The following is a 19,803-nucleotide window of genomic DNA, read 5'->3' on the forward strand; positions in this document are numbered from 1 at the left end:
TAATATGAATTGAATGCATTATCATCTCTAAAAGTGGATTTCATGAAGGTAAAGACCTTGGATTCCTTGCAGTGTTCAGTAGGATTAAATGCAGGTTTTATGTGTTATTGTCAGACTGTTGAAAACCAGCTCGGTGCCAGGGAAAACAGATTTGCTGTTTCCAGTCTGGAAATGGGGAAGAAATATATTGTCACCATCATCGCCTATAGAGGGACTAAACGAAGCAAAGTGGTAGAGACCATCTTCAAAACAGGTCAGACACAATAGAGCTCTTTATGCTGTATATTTCCTGTACACTGGTATTTTCTTTCATGCTACATACTGTTTTCCTAGTTGGGCTCTTGTACCCCTTCCCCATGGACTGCATTCAGATCATGAAGAATGGCATAACAAAGAGCGGCATCTACACCATCTACGTCAACAATGACCGCTCCAAACCCATGGAGGTTTTCTGTGACATGGACACTGATGGAGGCGGATGGCTGGTACAAAAACATAGATAAAAATATGGAAACTTACCCTTAAAAATGCCATGACACTGCTATGTATGCTCTGATAAGAATACTATTGTCAGGTGTTATTAAACAGGGTTGTCCCAAAAAATGTTACAACATTTCATCACCTAATAACTTGTTACCCCTGCCAGGAGGTATTGTAATCACTTTGCTTTGTGTGTTTGTTTGATTGTTTGTTTGTTAGAAAGATAACTCAAAAAGTTATTGATGGATTTTCATGAAATTTTCAGGAAATGTTGATACTGGCACAAGGAACAAATGATTAAATTTTGGTGGTGATTGGGGGGGAGCAGATCTGTCTTGGTGCAGATCTGCGCTCTCCGAGTGCTTTTCTAGTTTACAATTTGTTTGCTCTTTTTGTATAATCATTTTTATTGTTCTGCTTTCAGGAATATACATGCTATTTACTGTAATAGAAAAGGCATTCTGTGTATTGAAGTATGCCCAAACTCAGTCAAATGTAAATGCATAAAGTGAATTTGTTAGAAAATTTCATAAACAAGTGCCAACATGAAAGAAGATTTGGACGTGGCATAAAAAAATTCAAGAGGAAGGGTGTTTGTGTCGGAAAGAAGGATCTGGGTTAGGGTCACAAGCGGTGCACATGTTGAACATTTGTAATAACTTTTGAACATTATAAAATAACCATCCCCCAGAATTTTTTGTTTGAAATTTGTAGAATAAAACATTTTATGTCCAAAATAAATCCTATTAAGTATCATTTCTCCTGACCATGTAGTCACTCTGATATGGACATCTCAAACTGGAAAAGCACTCGTAGAGCACAGACCTCTGCCAAGGCAGATCAGCCCCCCCCCCCCAAAAAAAATTTCATCAAAATCCTTTCAGAGGTTTTTGAGTTATCTTGCTAACAGACAAACAAACAAAAAATGCACCTCCCCCAGCAATCACCGCCAAAACGCAATAATTTATTCCTTGTGCCAGTATCAACATTTCCTGAAAATTTCATCAAAATCCATCCATAACGTTGTGAGTTGTCTGGCTAACAGACAAACCCTGATGAAAACATAACCTCCTTCTTGGAGGTAATGATGTACATTTTTTTGGACACCCTGTACTGTTATTATTATTTCACATCACATTATTATTTATTCTTTACAGTGGACAGCATTTATTATTGCTGGCATTTTGTGGTGGGCAGTTTCTTAAACCATTTATGCAGGAGCTGTCAGTGAAAACCCTCTGCTCACTGGTTTCAGGTGCTGCAGCGTCGTACCACCGGCAAACTGGACTTTATGAAACGCTGGAGACAGTATATAGCTGGTTTTGGAAACATGACAGATGAGTTCTGGATTGGTGAGCATGCCTTTGTTCTCCAAGTTTCCTGCAGACACTGAAACATGCAAATGGAATTAAGCAATGTGGCATTTCTTTTCACTCCTCCTCCCCATTTTTCCTGTCTTCCTCTGTGTCCCTGCAGGTCTGGAGAAGATATACGACCTCACCAACACCCCCACCCAGTACGAGCTCAGGTTTGACTTGGGCTTTGGCTCGGAGAGAGCTTATGCTGTGTATGACAACTTTAAGATTGCCCCCCGTCAAGCAGAAGTTCAAGCTCACCATTGGCAAATACAGCGGGACAGCAGGTGGGTCTTTTGCTCTGAAAATCTTTTCAAGATTACAGGCAGTACAAGAGATGTAGGGTTGACAATGTGTGCACCTTTCGAAGCTTATATTTTCAGTCTGGTACTCAAATAGATGGAGTGAAATGATGACAAGGATAGCAATAGAAACGGACAAGGTGGGAAATATAGGGGTTTTCAGCTCAGGCTGCTGAGAAAGCAAATATACACCATCAGTGGGTGGAATATTTGCATTAGAAACTTATATTAACTGTGTTATAGACAGTGGCTCTGTGGGGAAGGCACTTTCAGAAGGAGGCAGGTTTTTAATGGGCTTTGATGCCAGATAGATACAGACACACAGCAAGTGGGACGCTGTCTCTACACATACCACAGTGTGCTGAAACAACATATACTGCACTACTGTAGCTCTCTATTTTTGGCATTTTATTAAAATTCCTCCATCAGGGAGCAGATGGAGGCAGACGGACTGAACAGGAAAATGTGGAACTATATTGTGGGTTTTTTAAAGTGGCTGAATTGTGCAAAACCTGCACTTTAGAGTTTACATAGCACTAATTATAGTTGTTGATTTGTGTGAATGATCCCTAGGTGATGCTATGACCTACCACCAAGGCCGGCCCTGGACCACCATTGACTCTGATAATGACATCGCCCTGGGTAACTGTGCTCTGACCCACCGCGGAGCCTGGTGGTACAAAAACTGTCACCTGGCCAACCTGAACGGCAAATGGGACGACAACAGACACAGCATGGTGAGTGAGTCTGTTCACATGTAGCTCAGTGGATGAAGTCTGGTTAATGTTATGCAAATATTTCTAGCCATTGTTTTCAGTTTCCTTTATAAGAATGCAAAGCAGATTGCAGATTTCTGCAGTGGATGTTCAAATAAAGTGGCTAAAATTTGCTTAGAGGTCTTATTTCTGTCTTTGTGCATAAGAAATCAATATAAGTGAATCCCTAAAGGAACTTTGTGTTGGTAAATGCAAGTTCTGCAAATTTACAGGATTTCAGTTCTGTTGCAACATGTTGATGGTCATATGAACTATGTTTTCAGGTCAAAAATGTTCAATTTCATCACAATTAATGCTATATTTTCTTGTCACAAATGGCCACGTTATATTTTAACTGAATTTACCTGAAAAACAAATATTCTATTCTTTTAGATTCCCCAGTTTTTCTTACAAGATTATATACTACATATCACATGTTTTATTTTTACAGGTTGCAATATGGAGTATGGTGCTTATCCATCCTGCTTATGTTACGCCAATACATACATTAGGAATGTCACACGTCACTTTTTAAATCAACAGTTTTCTAATAATAAGAATTTTTATAAAGAAATAACAATTCTATATTGTTATTTACTCTTTAGTATGATGATAAACTATACAATAAATAATTATGATCCTAGTTTTTGCACAGGGATCATTTCTGGAAACAGTGACATGGCTGCAGAGCATCAGTATGATGGGATCTGTAACAACCATGTCACATCCGTCCACTGCCACATTTTGTGTTTTTGTGTCAGCTGTTATTGTTTTAGATCCACAATACTAACATTTATGAATAAGAGGATAATCAGCAATAGTAAGTCTATAAGTTTATTACTAATAAAGTACTGGTACTGACCAGATCATCATGGGTAATGTCATGTCTGTCCACCAGCAAAAGTTTTCACATACACGTGCTATTCAAAATCCAATATTTCTGAAAATATAGCTTCCACTGTCAAATAATATCAGTAGTCTGTGCACAAATGTATTAGCATTATTTCAACACAGTTCTATGCATTTCTTACAACTTTTTTTTTGACAAAAATGGCCACTCATTTGACCCCCTAAGTAAATTTTAGCCCTTATACAAATATTTCTAACCATTGTTTTCAGTTTCCTTTATAATAATGCAAAGCAGATTGTAGATTTCTGCGGTGCATGTACAAATAAAGACATATTTAATCAGTTGTACTGTTAGATTATGCAAACAAATTCTCTGGTAAAACACAGCAGATTTTGCAGGTTTCTGGTGTAGTCCATGCCCCCACCAGTAGGGGGCACTGACAGTATTAGGAAATGGCAGATTAAACCAAACTAATACAGTATATAGTGTATTGGTATTAGAGAGATGCAGCTGCTATGACCTGACTCTCACATTAGTGAAGTTTTAACATTTGATTTTTCTGTTGAGAACATTTGTGATGGTCAAGAAATCACTATCCATTATACCATTTTTATCTCCATGAAGTTAACCCTTTCATGCATAGTGGTCACTACAGTGGACAGCTGTTCTCTTGTATATTCTTGGATTTTGTTGTTTTCGTTCCATATCAGCCAACACAGTGGATACTTAAACTGCAAAAATCTAAATCTGACCAAGTGTATTTGTCTCATTTCTTGTCCAAATATCTCATCACACTTAAAAGCAGACAGAATCACCTACAGAGGAACTTTTCACTGAGATATAAGAACTGATTCATAGACAATGGATCTGGAAAATCTGATTTCAACAAATCTGAACATGATCATTTTCACTTGTTCCACTGGCAGATTTTTTTGGCTTGAATTAAACCAAAAAATGTTACTCTTTAGGTGATTATGTGTCATTTTAAATGTGATGAGATATTTTGACTAGAAATAAGAAAAATACACTTGGTGAGATTTTGATTTTTACAGTGCATGCACCATCCCATACACTGCAATTCATACCATTACTGTAACTTTGCTGTTTTTGATAAACTTGATCTGCACTAATATGTTTGAGTGTAAATCAGTTGCTTGTTATTGTTATTAAACTGCAATTAACAGTTTTGTCTTATTAACAAATAGTTGTTTTGGTTGTTTTTTGGGTTTTTTTGCATATTATCTCCATGAAGTGAGTAATGACTAGTTTTTTGTGTATGCTAAATGTGAGAAAACATCAGATTATCTGCATTAAAAGTGTTTTCATTTCATAGTTTTCACACAGTTTATCTTAATAAGTATGTTTCTTTGCTTCAAAAATTAAATGCATGGTGTCCAGCTGTGTGGCCATTTTTGCAACTCCATGAAAAATGGGTTCATAAAAACAATTTCAATCGCATTGTTTTTTTTTAATGCCTAGAGGAATAAAACGCTCACAATAAAAATCTTAAGGCTCTTATAATTCAGTGTATGAAAGGGTTAAAACAGCCTATTGTTCTATATGAAGAAATTTGTATAGTTTCATTTTCACACTTCAAATAAAAATAGAAGCTAGTTATTAATCACTAGATCAGGGGTGTCAAACATGCGGCCCAAGGGCCAAAACCGGCCCACCAAAGGGTCCAATCCGGCCCGCGAGATGAATTTGTGAAATGCAAAAATTACACTGAAGATATTAACAATATCAAAGGATGTTAAAATAATTTTAGGTCAATTTCATCTGAAGTGGGTCAAACCAGTAAAATACCGGACTATCATAATAAACTATAAATAATGAAAACTACCAATTTTTCTCTTAGTTTTAGTGTAAAAAAATAATAAAATTACACAAATGTTAACATTTACAGACTAGCCTTTTACAAAAAACGTGAAAAACCTTAACAAATATGAACAATCTGAAATGTCTTAAGAGAATTAAGTGTAATTCTACCAATATTCTGTCTGTATTAAATGTTGGTGTATTTGTAGATCCACTGTGATCTGTAAGTTGTAATGAACATGTGAAAATGAGAAGCTGAGGCCAATAATGGCATAAATTGTTAAAAAATTGCACTTTTTAAAAAAAATAAATTTCATTTTGGTCATGGTTGTTCATGTTTTTCCACGTTTTTTTTAAAGGATAGTTTGTAGGTGTAAAAAATTTGATAGTATACAGTAATTTTACTTTTTTCACTCTAAAACATTGAAATTAGACATCCAAATTTTGGAATTGATATTATTTATGTATTATTGTGTTATTATTTTAATCATCATAGGTCATTTTGGGCTGTATGTGGCCCTTGAACTAACATGAGTTTGACACCCCTGCACTAGATGGAAATAAACTCAACTGCTGTGGCTGCTACAGTGTTTCCTACTGATAAAACATGATTAAGTTATTAGAATAGGTCAACACTCCTGTAATATTTGAGATCCTGTAAAAAGATACACTTAAAAAGATAAGTAAAACCCAGACCAGGAGGCAGTTCCCTGGTCACCGATCAAAGACAACCTCACCTCGGCCCACTTGAAGTTGTTTTGTTTTGGATTGTGGAGGTGAAGCAGAAATGGCCTGAATCCATCAGAAGTGATAAGAAAACACATTTCTCACACCAGCTATAAACCATAAGTGTTTTTTACCAGGCTGATAGGGTAACAACAACAGTTATTATGTCTAAGGGAGACGGATAGTAAGGGAAATGCCGGGGGATTTCTCTGCTCTTGTCGAGATTTCATCCATAATATTGCTGCTGCAGATGTCTCCCGCTATGTTTGTTGTTGAAATGCAATAATAGTCAAAACAAGTTTGTACTGACATGAAATGAAGCCGGGGGCTGGTATTTATTAGTGTTTGTCATTTTCCTTGTCTGTCATACCACCTGCCTCTCTCTCCTTCCTCTTTAATCTCATCTCCCTCTAACCATTTTGCTCCCCTCCACTCCCCTCCCCCCCTCCTCCCCCCCCCTCCCCCTCCCCCTCCCCCATTTTCTTCTCTATTTTAATCTCCTCCTCCTTCCATCTACTGTCCTACTGTCAGGGAGTTAACTGGGAGCCTGGAAAGGACACCTGACGTCCCTCGACTTCACCGAGATGAAAATTCGACCCCTTGGAGCTTTATCCAGCAAAAAGAGGCGATCGTTGATGGGCAGGGAGAAGAGCAAAAGCACAGTCGTCAAAAAGAAGTAGAAGATGTGGAATCTTCTGGAGCCACAAACACTATCATTGTTGAGCCGCATTATGTCATAAATTCCCATTATGTAATAAAAGTTAAAAATGTAATAAGAATGTCGCATCCTCTTGTAATAAAGCCGCATTATGTAATAAACTGACGCATTTTGTAATAAACTACCTCAATGTATTATGTGGTAAATTTTTTCTCATTATGTAGTACGTTATTACAATTTGAGAAATTTATTACAAAATGCACTTGACACATTTTTATTTTCAGGAATATGGACTGGAGCTTATCTCTGTGACATTAATCGATAAAACACACAATAAATGTTTGCTGTTCAATCTGAGGGTGTCAATGAACATCTTTCCAAGATCATAAAATACTGTATCAGACACAACTGACATGGCAATAGAATAACAATGTGCTAAATTAATCTTTAAACTGTGTGGTTAAAGTTCTGATTACATTACCTGTAGCTCCTGTGACTAATTTCTTCTAAACTGCTCTGAAATCATATTAATTTGGATTGTTATTACATAATGAACCACGTTATTACATTTTTTTAAAAATAAAAATATGTCAAGTGCATTTTGTAATAAATTTCTCAAATTGTAATAACTTACTATATAATGTGAAAAAATTTACTATATAATGCGTTGACGTAGTTTATTACAAAATGCGTCAGTTTATTACATAATGCGGCTTTATTACAAGATAACGTGACATTCTTATTACATTTTGAACTTTTATTACATAATGGGAATTTATTATATAATGCGGCCTTGTTAACCTTGTTGAGCCACGTTATGTAATAAATTCCCATTATGTAATAAAAGTTCAAAATGTAATAAGAATGTCACGTCATCTTGTAATAAAGCCGCATTATGTAATAAACTGACGCATTTTGTAATAAACTACCTCAAAGTATTATGTAGTAATTTTTTCACATTATGTTGTAACTTGTCACAATTTGTGAAATTTATTACAAAATGCACTTGGCATATTTTTATTTTCAGGAAAATGTAATGTGCTAAATTAATCTGTAAACTGTGTGGTTAAAGTTCTGATTCCATTACCTGTAGCTCCTGTGACTAATTTCTTCTAAATTGCTCTGAAATCATATTAATTTGGATTGTTATTACATAATGAACCGTGTTATTACATTTTTTTTAACAAAATGTGTCAAGTGCATTTTTTAATAAATTTCTCAAATTGTAATAACTTACTACATAATGTGAAAAAATTTACTATATAATGTGTTGACGTAGTTTATTACAAAATGCAGCAGTTTATGACATAATGCGGCTTTATTACAAGATGACGTGACATTCTTATTACATTTTGAACTTTTATTACATAATGGGAATTTATTACATAATGCGGCCTTGTTAACCTGCCATCACGCTAGGTTGTGTTTTTTCTTTCCATGTTGGTGTGAAGGAAGGAGTTGGGCCTGACCTGTTACAGAGCTCTGACCACACGACCGCTGATCGACATGACCCCGGCACCTCAGTTCTATGAAAATATGTAAACGATTCAAGCCAAGAGAGAAATGCTCATGATATGAAAGTCGTTCCGAAAATGTAATTGTTGACAGAAATGATAATGTAATGGTAATAAACTCCTGTTTCAGTGACTTCGGTAGAAACAGCAGATTTGGAAGAAACTTTGAAATGAAAATTCTCCAATTATTGCTTTCAATTTAACTTTTTTTGGTGTGTGTAATATCTAGGCAGCAGCCCAGACTATTTGTATTATATTTGTTTATTTCATGTCTTATGAAGTAGCAGTTTGTCCTGTGTGTAATAGTATTGTCATATTAACATAAATGTCGGGGGAAAAGGAATAAAAGGTGTGTTTGTTTTGCTCATGAATGCGGTGTAAAGAAGCGTGTGAGTGTCCTGAGTTTTTTTGATGATAAAGAAGGCTGGCAGTGGAACATTAGACTGCCATTTTACCTCAAACCCTATCACATCACATTATGTTATGGCGTAGAAACCAGAGCATAACAATGGATGGGTCACATCACTCCTGCTTTTACATTCATATGATCCAGACAACGCTTATCAATCAAAGTGATGCGTCGCTATCAAACGTCAATAAGAATTAATTTCCGCCCTCGTCCTCAGGAATTTAATGACCAAAAAGTCTTATTTCCAATTTGGAAAGCTGACAAAGATTATTAATTTTGTTTCGACTTTGACTTTATTACATAATTAGTTTCTTACACTTTTATTCAAAACTCTGTTGGCTTGTGTGACAAGGACAGAGCACATCAATCAAACTCCTCCTAATCTGTCAGAATCGATTTCTCATTCATGGTCTTCATAAATTTGGCTTTTTTCCAACAAAACATCTGAGGTTTTATTCAAGTCCAGCCTCGGTCTGGTTTTTCAAGGTCAGAAATGACAACTAATGAATTAAAATCTAGTGGAGACTGTTACTAATTGAAGCATCAAACTAAACTTTTAGATGTTAATTTCTATTTATGTCACACATTCAACATTTCAGTAGCTGTATGGGCTAATTCTACTGTAGAATACACTGAAAAATGACCATTTATAGTTTTTAGAATAAAGAATTCTGCAGTTACAGTATGTGAATCGGATTGCAGACATATGAACTGGATCTTTTAACACTGATGGGCCGAAGGATTAATGTGAACACTAGATGGAGCGGTGAATAGAAAACTAACCCAAGGAGACTTTGACCAAAGGATTAGAAAGTCATGGGACTTTTTGAGAACCTGTTAAAAAAAATGTTGGAAACAAAAAAGTTATAAAATTTGAAAAATATAAGTATTTATGTTGTTTTTCACCACTGCAGGTGGCGCTAACGTAAATAAACCATAACATTTCTTCTACATGTGAGTTTGATTATGCAGCTTATGGAAGCATGAATAAGTGTACTGTTGTATGATGTTAGGTTTGTCTGCTGTTCAGACTGAACTGTGACTGTTCTCAACTTGTCTGGATGATTCCAAACAGATCTTTCGTACAACTATTGACAAACAGAACACAGATGGAATGTGGTTTTCGGGGGCTGTTTTCTGTCAAAAAAATAGTTTAGTTTAGTTTAGTTTAGTTTAGTTTAGTTTAATTTCATATAGTTTAATATTGTTTAGTTTAGTTTAGTTTAATACAGTTGAATATTGTTTAGTTTAATATTGTTTAGTTTAGTTTAATATAGTTTATATTGTTTAGTTTAGTTTAGTTTAGTTTAGTTTACTGTAGTTTAGTTTAGTTTAGTTTCATTTAGTTAATTTAATATAGTTTAATATTGTTTAGTTTAGTTTAATATAGTTTAGTTTAATATAGTTTAATATTGTTTAGTTTAGTTTAATATAGTTTAGTTTAGTTTAATACAGTTTAATATTGTTTTAGTTTAGTTACTATAGTTTAATATTGATTAGCTTAGTTTAATATAGTTTAATATTGTTTAGTTTAGTTTAGTTTAATAGTTAGTTTAGTTTAATGTAGTTAATATAGTTTAGTTTAGTTTAATATAGTTTAATATATTTTAGTTTAGTTTAGTTTAGTTTAATATTGTTTAATATTGTTTAGTTTAGTTTAATATTGTTAGTTTAGTTTAATATTGTTTAGTTTAATATAGTTTAGTTTCATATAGTTTAGTTTAATATAGTTTTGTTAAGTTCAGTTTAATATAGTTAAGTTTTAGTTTAATTAGTTTAGTTTAATATAGTTTACTTTAGTTTAGTTCAGTTTAGTTAAATAGCTTAGTTCAGTTTAGTTTAGTTAGTTTAGTTTAGTTAGTTGTTTAGTCTATGTATTTATTTCATTCTTAGGACAATGAAAAAGAAAATTTGCTTTTACAATGTCAGCAAAATGACCACATGACTGAAAAGGAGCAGAAAGATAAAATAATCAATCTTATGTTTTTTGACCCAAAGTACTTGTGCATATGCAGTCATAATTTCAAACCCTTAGCTAAGCACAACACAGAGCTACATGTAAACTATTGGCGAACCCTGCTAACAAAGATTATAACAAACAGCGTTATTTTAACCACCTGAGTTTATGTTTAAAGGAGAAAATTTGATGATACCATAATGCAGATGTGTGCAAACACTGAGCTTTACACTGATACTGTACTTTAGTGGAGACTGACCCCCTTGTTGACGATAGTTTGGAAGATCAGTACAACATAAGCATAAATAAAGGTTAGGTTAGAGGTTAAAACTCACTTTAGTATCCCCATGGGGAAATTCAGTCTCTTAGCAATTAATATTAGTAAATGGCACATAAGGAGCAGCGACCTGGACCAACTTGGGGACCAAATCCAGATCATCATTACTTTGGTAGTGGGACAGGAGAATTAACCCATGAGCATCTGATGTTGATCCCAGGGGAGATCAGAGGACATGGAGAAAGCCCTCACTGCATGAAAAGAACAGGCAAAACCAATACGCACTGTACTGCACCGGACTTCTAACATAGCTAAGGCTTTAAGGAATATGTAATAAGCAAAAAAAACAAAGAGCATTTACTCCAGAATTGCTGTTGTAACACAGAGTAAATGGAACCATGCACTAAATTACAACCCCATTACTGTACTCACTGATTATTTCCATCCAAACCTATAGTGTTATAACAGTATACAGGGTGGGGAAGCAAAATTTACGATATTTTGAGGCAGGGATTGAAAGACAGAGTATGACCAATTAGTTTATTGAAAGTCATGAGAATTTATTTGCCACAAGAAAATTTACATAATAGAAAATGTTTTTATTCTATGTGTCCTCCTTCTTTTTCAATAACTGCCTTCACACGCTTCCTGAAACTTGCGCAAGTGTTCCTCAAATATTCGGGGTGACAACTTCTCCCATTCTTCTTTAATAGTATCTTTAAGAAAGTCAACATTGCTGTGTGAGTTCTATTGGTAGCATGTTCTAAAACGCCCCAAATAGCAGAATCCAGAGGGTTTAGATCTGGGCTAGAAGGCGGCCATAACATGATTCCAAAAAATTGCTAAAGTTGGATTTGTTGCTGTTGTCAACAAGTGTTTTGGTGTTCTTGTGTAAGATTTTAACTTCAAATCATATTTTACTGCATTTCTAACGCTCTTGTTGTCTACCTCAAATTCAATTGCCATTTTTCTTATGGATTTGGTTAGATCCTTTAGGATTTTGGATTTGAGAGCTTTAATAAAAGCTTTGGTACGGTTTTTGTTGCTTCCTCCACTTCCAGACTTTCTCGTAATAGTTTTGCTCATAGTCATTCTCTTCTTTCCATTCTAAACAGTCTTTATGGACACTCCAACTATTTTTGAAATCTCCTTTGGTGTGACGAGTGCATTCAGCAAATCACACACTCTTTGACGTTTGCTTTTCCTGATTACTCATATGGGCAAAAGTTTCTGAAAAGGTATGGATAATAGTGTTAGGTATGATTCTGACATCAATATATGTTTGGTTTCAAACAAATTGACGTAGTGCCTGCTGAGAAAAACAACTAAATGTTCATTGTAAATTTTGCTTCCCCACCCTGTAAGGCAGGGGTCTCAAACTCATTTTCTTTCAGGAGCCACATTCAGTCTGATTTATATCTCCAGTGGGCCGAACCAGTAAAATAATAGCATAACAACCTATAAATAATGACAAAATTTTTGTTTTTGTTTTAGTGCAAAAACCTCCATTAAATTATGAAAATACTTTTATAAACTATCCAAACAGAAAATATGTGAATAACCTGAAAAATCTGAAATTTCTTAAGAAAATAAATCCAATTTTAACAATATTATGCCTCAACTTATGATTTATAGATGTGCATTCTGGATCTGATCTACAAAAACACTAAACACTTAGTAACAGGCAGAAAATTGTTAAAATTCTGCATTATATTCTGTAGACATTTCAGGTTGTTCATATTTCTTCAGGTTATTCACGTTTTATTGTTACAGGATAGTTTGTAAATGTTAATATTTTCACAATTTAGTTTTATTTTTTGCACTAAAGCATAGACAAATACGTGAAGTTGTCATTATTTATAGACATGGTGTAATATTATTTTTTCACATCAAACCAAGAGGAAAATATGGAGTAATTATTTTTTGTAGGTTATTATGCTATTATTATTTTACTGTAGATCATATTGTTCAGTGTGGAACCTGAACGAAAATGACTTCCACAGCCTTGACTGAATTTTTGCACTTTGCAAATTCATCCCACGGGCCGGATTGGAACCTTTGGCCGGCCGCATTTGGCCCCTGGGCCGCATGTTTGAGACCCCTGGTATAAGGTTTGTATTACACGAAATTGAGCAAGTATTTTCAGGATTAGACGATTGCTTATCAAATCAAATCAACTTCACATCATCTTATAACAATTTTTCACCTAATACCGTATCATAATCTGTAGACGGCAGCAGCCCGACTGTCTGGACATGAACCACTTCAGCACTATCACTGAAACTGTGGGAAGAGACAGAAACCCATTAAACACAGAACATCACACACAAAAGGATGCGGATATAAGATCTATTCAAACACCACAGTAGCATTTCTGGAATGTTATCACTTCACAAAAGATCCAAATGAGGGTGAAACGAAAATCTTTAAGTGTTATTCATCAAATCTGATAGAAATTTGAAGAAGCGCTGCCAAAAATTTGGCATCAAATATTTCTAGCATAGCATTTCATTTCAGGTTTGAAATGAAATGTCTCACAAAAGCTCATTGATGCAAAAGGCCTTTTCAGCCACAGTGATTGCAAATTACTTTAAGGAGATTGGTTCCTGCCATTGCTCTGCAAGGCAAGTGGTTTGCTTAGTGCCAGAATAAACAGAAAGGAGAGAAAGAGTTTGCCCTTTTTTTTTTTTTTTCTCGGTCTTGTGTGAGTGTATGGGCCTATATTGCCTGTGTCGCTTTGAGCTGACACTTAAGTGTATAACTCGGGTTCAGTCTGATGTATTTTTTCCATGAGGGAGCTGGGCAATGTTGTAACAAGGGAGTGTTTGTTTAAAGAGGAGTGTGAGCAACTCATGGAAAGAGAGGAGGGAGAGGAGAGAACAGAGGACATGACAGGAGCGAAGCCTCTTTAACGTTGTGCTGCAGAGACCTGCCCTCCGAAGACATGAAGTACATGGTGTATGATTAATCCAGCGTAATGAATTTAAAACTTAATTTAACTTCTATTTCATAAGAGCTCATCTATCACTCAGAAAACAAGAACTCCAGACTCACCCCACGGTTATGCTCTAAATCAAAGCCTTATGAGACACATTATGAAGCAACTGAGTGACTAAAGTGTTGTCAGCGTGCTAGTTGTTGTTTACATTTTATCACGCCATAGTTAAACATATCAGCACCAAAAACATTGTGTCAGGGAGTTGGGAACTTTTTCCAAAGATGGCAACTCATGAAAGATTATTTCAAAAGCAAGACCTTAGGCGAAAGTGAAATAAATATGTTTACACGGTGAGATTTAAGTCATGCTAATGCTTTGCTTGACAATAAACATGTCATGCAACTTAAAGATCAAGATCCATGAAATGGAATACATTTGCACGTCTGAGTGTTAATTTTGTCTAAGATGAACCCCTCTAGTCAGAATGATTACTTGCATTAAATGTTCCTCTGCTACGGTCATCAAACCGATGACAAAAATCACATGTTTGTGAGGATCACTGGAGGCAGAAGTGCTTATGAACTGCAGAGCTTCAGCAGGTTTTAGTTTTGTTCATTTCCACAGTTAACACCATTACATTTCCATCTTATTTATTTATTTTTCCATTATTCATTGCGGTAGAAGCGGATAAGAACGTTACTGTTCAGAACCGTGTGCAGCAGATGTCATGGCGTATGTGAATGCACCACAGACAAATTTAGCTCTTTGTTGTTGTTTTTGCACAGTTAGTCATGGCTTCTGTGGTCTCTGTTAGCAACGTGAGCCAGCACTCTGCAAAAACCAGGAGCTTTGTTCATATTGGGGTACACATGCATCAAATCTTGATCTTTGGCTAACTAAATATTGGATATATATTGGATAAACTGCCAGATTTTTACAAAGTTTTTATCCAACAGCAATAAGACTACTAAACAAAAGTTGAGGGGGTGAAGTGAAATAATGGAATGTGCAATTATAGATGTAATATTGACCCCTCCATTGTGCAATATTTCTTTTTTTTTTTATCTTTACTAACTATTTATTTATTTATTTTAGTGCAGTTTTTAATATTTTATCATATATATGGGTTATTTTTAGTTGGTGTTTTTAGGATTCATTTTTATTTCATGCTGTGCATTTTGCTATTTCGTTCTTTAACAGCATCTGGGATGTTTTTATTGAATGACAATTAATAAATCTGAATCTGAATATTTGAGAACAAGTCTCACGGCAGCCAGAATTAAAAAAAAAAGAAGAAAAGAAACTTGTGCAACACGTGACAGGCTCACACACAAAGATAATCACCTTGTGTCAAAACTCAAAGGCTCTGTTAACTTCAATTTATACCAGAAGTAGAGAGATGAGAATCCACAAAGCTAGAAAAATACTTTATTTCTCTCCCTGTCATCTTCCACATTGTGCTCTCCTTCATCCCTGTATCTCTATATGTTGGGATAAATTATGCATGCAGAGCAGTCAACAAAGCCCAGCCAGGCACATAATTTTAAAGAAGAATCACTTCAGCATTTTCCAACAGGGGAACAACAAAAACATGTCCTATACACAATGTCATGCATAATTGGATGGGATCAAAATGTGGCGCTACGATATAGAAAACTATCCAAGAAAGGCAGATTTCAGATTCAGACACATGACAAATCCCCTCATTTCTTTCCCCTCTGATCACAGTAAATTGACATAACATATATTTTTATCATATTCTGCACATATTTGCCTTCTGTGGCTGATTTACACACTGTAGCCCACAGGTGTCAAACATGCTGCCTGGGGGCCAAAACTGGCCCGCCTAAGGTTCCAGTCCGGCCCGTGGGATGAATTTGCAAAGTACAAAACATATTAACAGTTAAGGACGTTGAACTCGAAAATAACAGCATAATAAGCTAGAAATAATGACTAGAAATGTTCTTCTTGGTTTGATGTGAAAAAAATAATATGATATCATGCCTCTAAATAATGGCAACTCCTGTTTTTTTCTCTTTGATTTATTGCAAAGACATTAAATTCTGATATCCTTTAATAATAAAACGTCAATAACCTGAACAAATATGAACAACCTGGAATGTCTAAAAACAAATAAGTGAAATTTTAACAATTTTCTGCCAGTTTTGTGCCTTGGTAGATCTGATCTGTGATGCACATGTATAAATCATAAGTTGAGGCATAATATTGATCAAATTTTTCTTCGTATTATTTCTTCTTATTTTCCTTCAGAAAGTTTCAGTTTTTTCAGGTTATTCACATCTTTTTTGTTTAGATAGTTTGTAAAATGTAAGTGTTTTCATAAGTTAACGTTATTTTTTGCATATAAAAAAATTGGAGTTGTCATTATTTATAGGTTATTATGCTATTATTTTACTGGTCTGGCCCACTGGAGATCAAATTGGGCTGAATGTGGCCCCTGGAAGTAAAGGAGTTTGACACTCCTGCTGTAGCCCTTTGGAAGTGGGACTCACAAATACAACCTTACAGGTATGAATGTGGAAAACAAATTGATTTCATTAATGCAAACACTTCAGTGTAATACACATTTAATTGCATCCAGCTGTAAAAAAAAAAAAAAAAAAAAATTAAAAAAATGAAAATAAAAACACCCACGAAAGTCATAATGAGCATCAGTAACTCATGGTCAGCTGGTGAAAGAATGCAGCCAGAGGGGAAACTGAGAGGGAGTGAATTAAAAATATATCATTATGTATGCATGCCAGAATAATTGCACATTTTTCATAGAAAGAGAAAACCATATTTCTCCAGCTTCTGACATTTTCTTTATTGCGTATTCAAAGAAGCAAAGTTCTGCTTTACAGATGATGCCAAAGACGAGCAAGTCTGCAACGATTGGTGTTCAAGCGCACAATGCTCAAAATCACCAGACTGGTTTTCAGATCTTTCACTATGAGCCTCCTGCTGCGACTCCCTGCCTGGGTATCAGATTCATCCTTCTAATCGCCTCTCAAAACTCATTTCTCTGTGAAGGCATTGTGTCTTGATATATTTTAATAATTATTTCACAATTTCATCCTCGCTGTTCGATGAGGAATGCATTCCCCAGTTACAATGAATAGAAACTGTCTGTGAAAAACACAGACCGCTCTGACATGTTCAGCCTGTCCCTGCACGTGTTGATAATATTATTTTAGAAGCGATGATTAACAATCACACACAGCTTCTTTTTTGTAGGGCGGACTTTCAAATTAAGCAGAGCGAGTTCACTTTCTGTCTCTGAACGGGCAGTGGAAGAGACAAACCCCGTTTTCCACATGGGGACAGATCTGTCTGAGCAGTAATGAAATGAGTGGGGCCGGTTTTCCCAGCAGCACTTGAGCAAGAGGATCAGCTTAGTGCTAGTGTAAGCTAATGCATAAAGATGATGATACTGCTGAGATGCCTCTGCTTAATTGGGCTTTGAAATGCCATACACTCGGAAAATAAGTGAGCCTTCCAGCACGAAGACAAAGTTATTAGATTATTTCAGAGATGCTTTTTTTCTTGATTATTTAGGCGAGTTAAAAGACCTGCTTTGAATTCTCTTAACCCCTATTTTTTTTAATTTACTACATAACTTCGAGGTATACTCATGTATATTTGAAAAGTTTGCCATAAATAAAAGTACATATGCTTTTTTAAAGCTTCAGTAGGCAGAAAAATCTGCAGTATCCTTTCAACATATTGTAATTTAACCCATAAAAGACCCAGTGCCACATGAAATATTCTCTATATCTAACCTTTATGCGATGTATCACCATTTATTTATAATATTAGCCTCTGTATTTTGTATTTTGTCAGTATATCAAGTATTTCCCTGTATTTAATTCACTGATCATGAAGGCATTCAAAAAAGCTCAGATTACAGTTCAGGGTTAAAACAGAAAACTGCAGAAAAAGTGACTTTTTCAGTAAAATCTCTCATATACTGAACGTAAACCCAGTGTTTCCATCCACTGTCATTGATCCAACTCCATGGGTTTTACTGGTGAATCAATGTTGTTGAAGATGACGGTGTTTCCACGTTCAGTACGAAGCCTCTGAATCATTCTTAATTGATTTACCATAATTTATTACAAATATTATCTTCCGTATTAGGTTTTTTTCCAGTGAAATCATGTATTTCCCTATATCTAATTTACTGATCATGTAGATGTTCATAAAAGCTCAGATTAAAGTTGTGTTTTATTATATCAGAAAAAGAGGAAAACTGAGGAAAAAGTGACTTTCAGGAAAATATACCATTATTTGAACATAAAAAAAAAAATGTCTCCATCTACTGTCATTGATCCAAACTCCATGAGTTTTACTAGTGAATCAACGTTGTAGAAGATGACAGTGTTTCCACGGTCACTACGGAGCCTCTGAACGTCCAAATGGGTCATATCTGATGACTAGGGGTGTTAAAAAATATCGGTTCTGCAATATATCGCAATATTTCATTTCACAATACTGTATCGATATTAAAAAGTACTGTATCTGTATTTTAAGGTATTTATTCAAATGCAGATATGGTGGATTTTCTTTTTTTTTTTTTCTTTATTGTTTGTATCTTATTTATTATTATTTAACCCTGTTTTATTAAATAATGGTTATTTGAAGTATCCTAAAAGCACTTTTTACTGTTTTTACTGAGAGTGGCAGATGTTAGTTCCTTTGGAAACTAGGAGAATTAGAAAAATTTTGTGATATAGTATTAGGTCCTGTTCTGATCAAATAAAAATGTGTTTAGTATTTGTGCATATTTCTGGTGTAATTCAGTTCTTCCAGGAAACAATCTTTAAAAAAAAAAAAAGAAAACAAACAGAAATTGCCTTTTAACAGCATCATGATATATCATGATATATGATATAGTGATCCTAGTATTGTGATTTGTATCCTATCACCAGATTTTTGCCAATACACAGCCCTACTATTATTAGTATTAGTATTTTACACCAATTATTTACATGCATTGATAAGATTAGTGGATCAACCAGTATGAAACAGTTTAGATCAGTGAATGATTTTTGTCACAGGTGGATGTTTGGGTCTTTATGGGTTAAGTGTAGGTTTCTGCAGCTCTTCTTAGTCCTGTTTTCAGACACTCAAATTCACATGATGCATGTTTTTACAGCTTTAATGACCAAGCGCTGTTATAGCTTGTGATATTTTGGCTTTTCTTTTCAGTACATTTAGAAGCCCTTCAAGCCACATGTCATGAGTTTCGGCTCTCAACAATTTGCTTTTGACACCTCTAGCCACAGGAAATGACATGAAAGGCTTTTAAGATGAAAGACGTTTTAGGTGCTACTTTTATTAACTGCTTGTACTGTGTGACTTTTTACTGTTTATTTCTGTCTTAGCTGCGGTCTTTCTGTAGGTTTGGTGAGCTCGAGAAAAATCTACCCTCAGTCAGTGCAAAGGGAGGCTGTATTTTAGAAACGTAGAGCTGATTCCTGCCTACTGTAGCTTCAACGTATATAATCCAAATGCTGCTGTGTTTATTAACATCACAGATAAAAATAGTGTAAAGCACCAGAGGACATTAATCAGGGGTGTAGGAAAATATCAGTATCGCAATATATCACAATATTTCACTTCACAATACTGTATCGATATTAAAAAGTATTGTATCAATATTTTTAGGTATTTATTCAAATGCAGACATGGCGGACGTTTATTTTTTGTTTTTTTTGTTTTTCAGACTCTTATTTCTATATTCACATGGGAATTTTGTTCT

The 19,803-nt window shown here is 35.0% G+C and overlaps 1 protein-coding gene across 1 annotated transcript in view; it reads left to right on the forward strand.

Annotated features, from left to right (window-relative positions):
* tnn (tenascin N) overlaps positions 1 to 8,845 on the forward strand; it is a 67,246-nt gene extending 58,401 nt beyond the window's left edge. The window contains 9 exon segments of the mRNA XM_030159573.1: positions 115 to 253; positions 334 to 485; positions 1,736 to 1,832; positions 1,957 to 2,075; positions 2,077 to 2,122; positions 2,711 to 2,874; positions 6,818 to 6,830; positions 6,833 to 7,003; positions 8,336 to 8,845. Coding sequence (XP_030015433.1) covers positions 115 to 253; positions 334 to 485; positions 1,736 to 1,832; positions 1,957 to 2,075; positions 2,077 to 2,122; positions 2,711 to 2,874; positions 6,818 to 6,830; positions 6,833 to 6,966 — 864 coding nt within the window. The 3' untranslated portion in view covers positions 6,967 to 7,003; positions 8,336 to 8,845.
* The last annotated feature ends 10,958 nt before the right edge of the window (positions 8,846 to 19,803 follow it).

Source organism: Sphaeramia orbicularis, chromosome 17 (genome assembly GCF_902148855.1).
Source record: "Sphaeramia orbicularis chromosome 17, fSphaOr1.1, whole genome shotgun sequence".
Classification (NCBI taxonomy): domain Eukaryota; kingdom Metazoa; phylum Chordata; class Actinopteri; order Kurtiformes; family Apogonidae; genus Sphaeramia; species Sphaeramia orbicularis.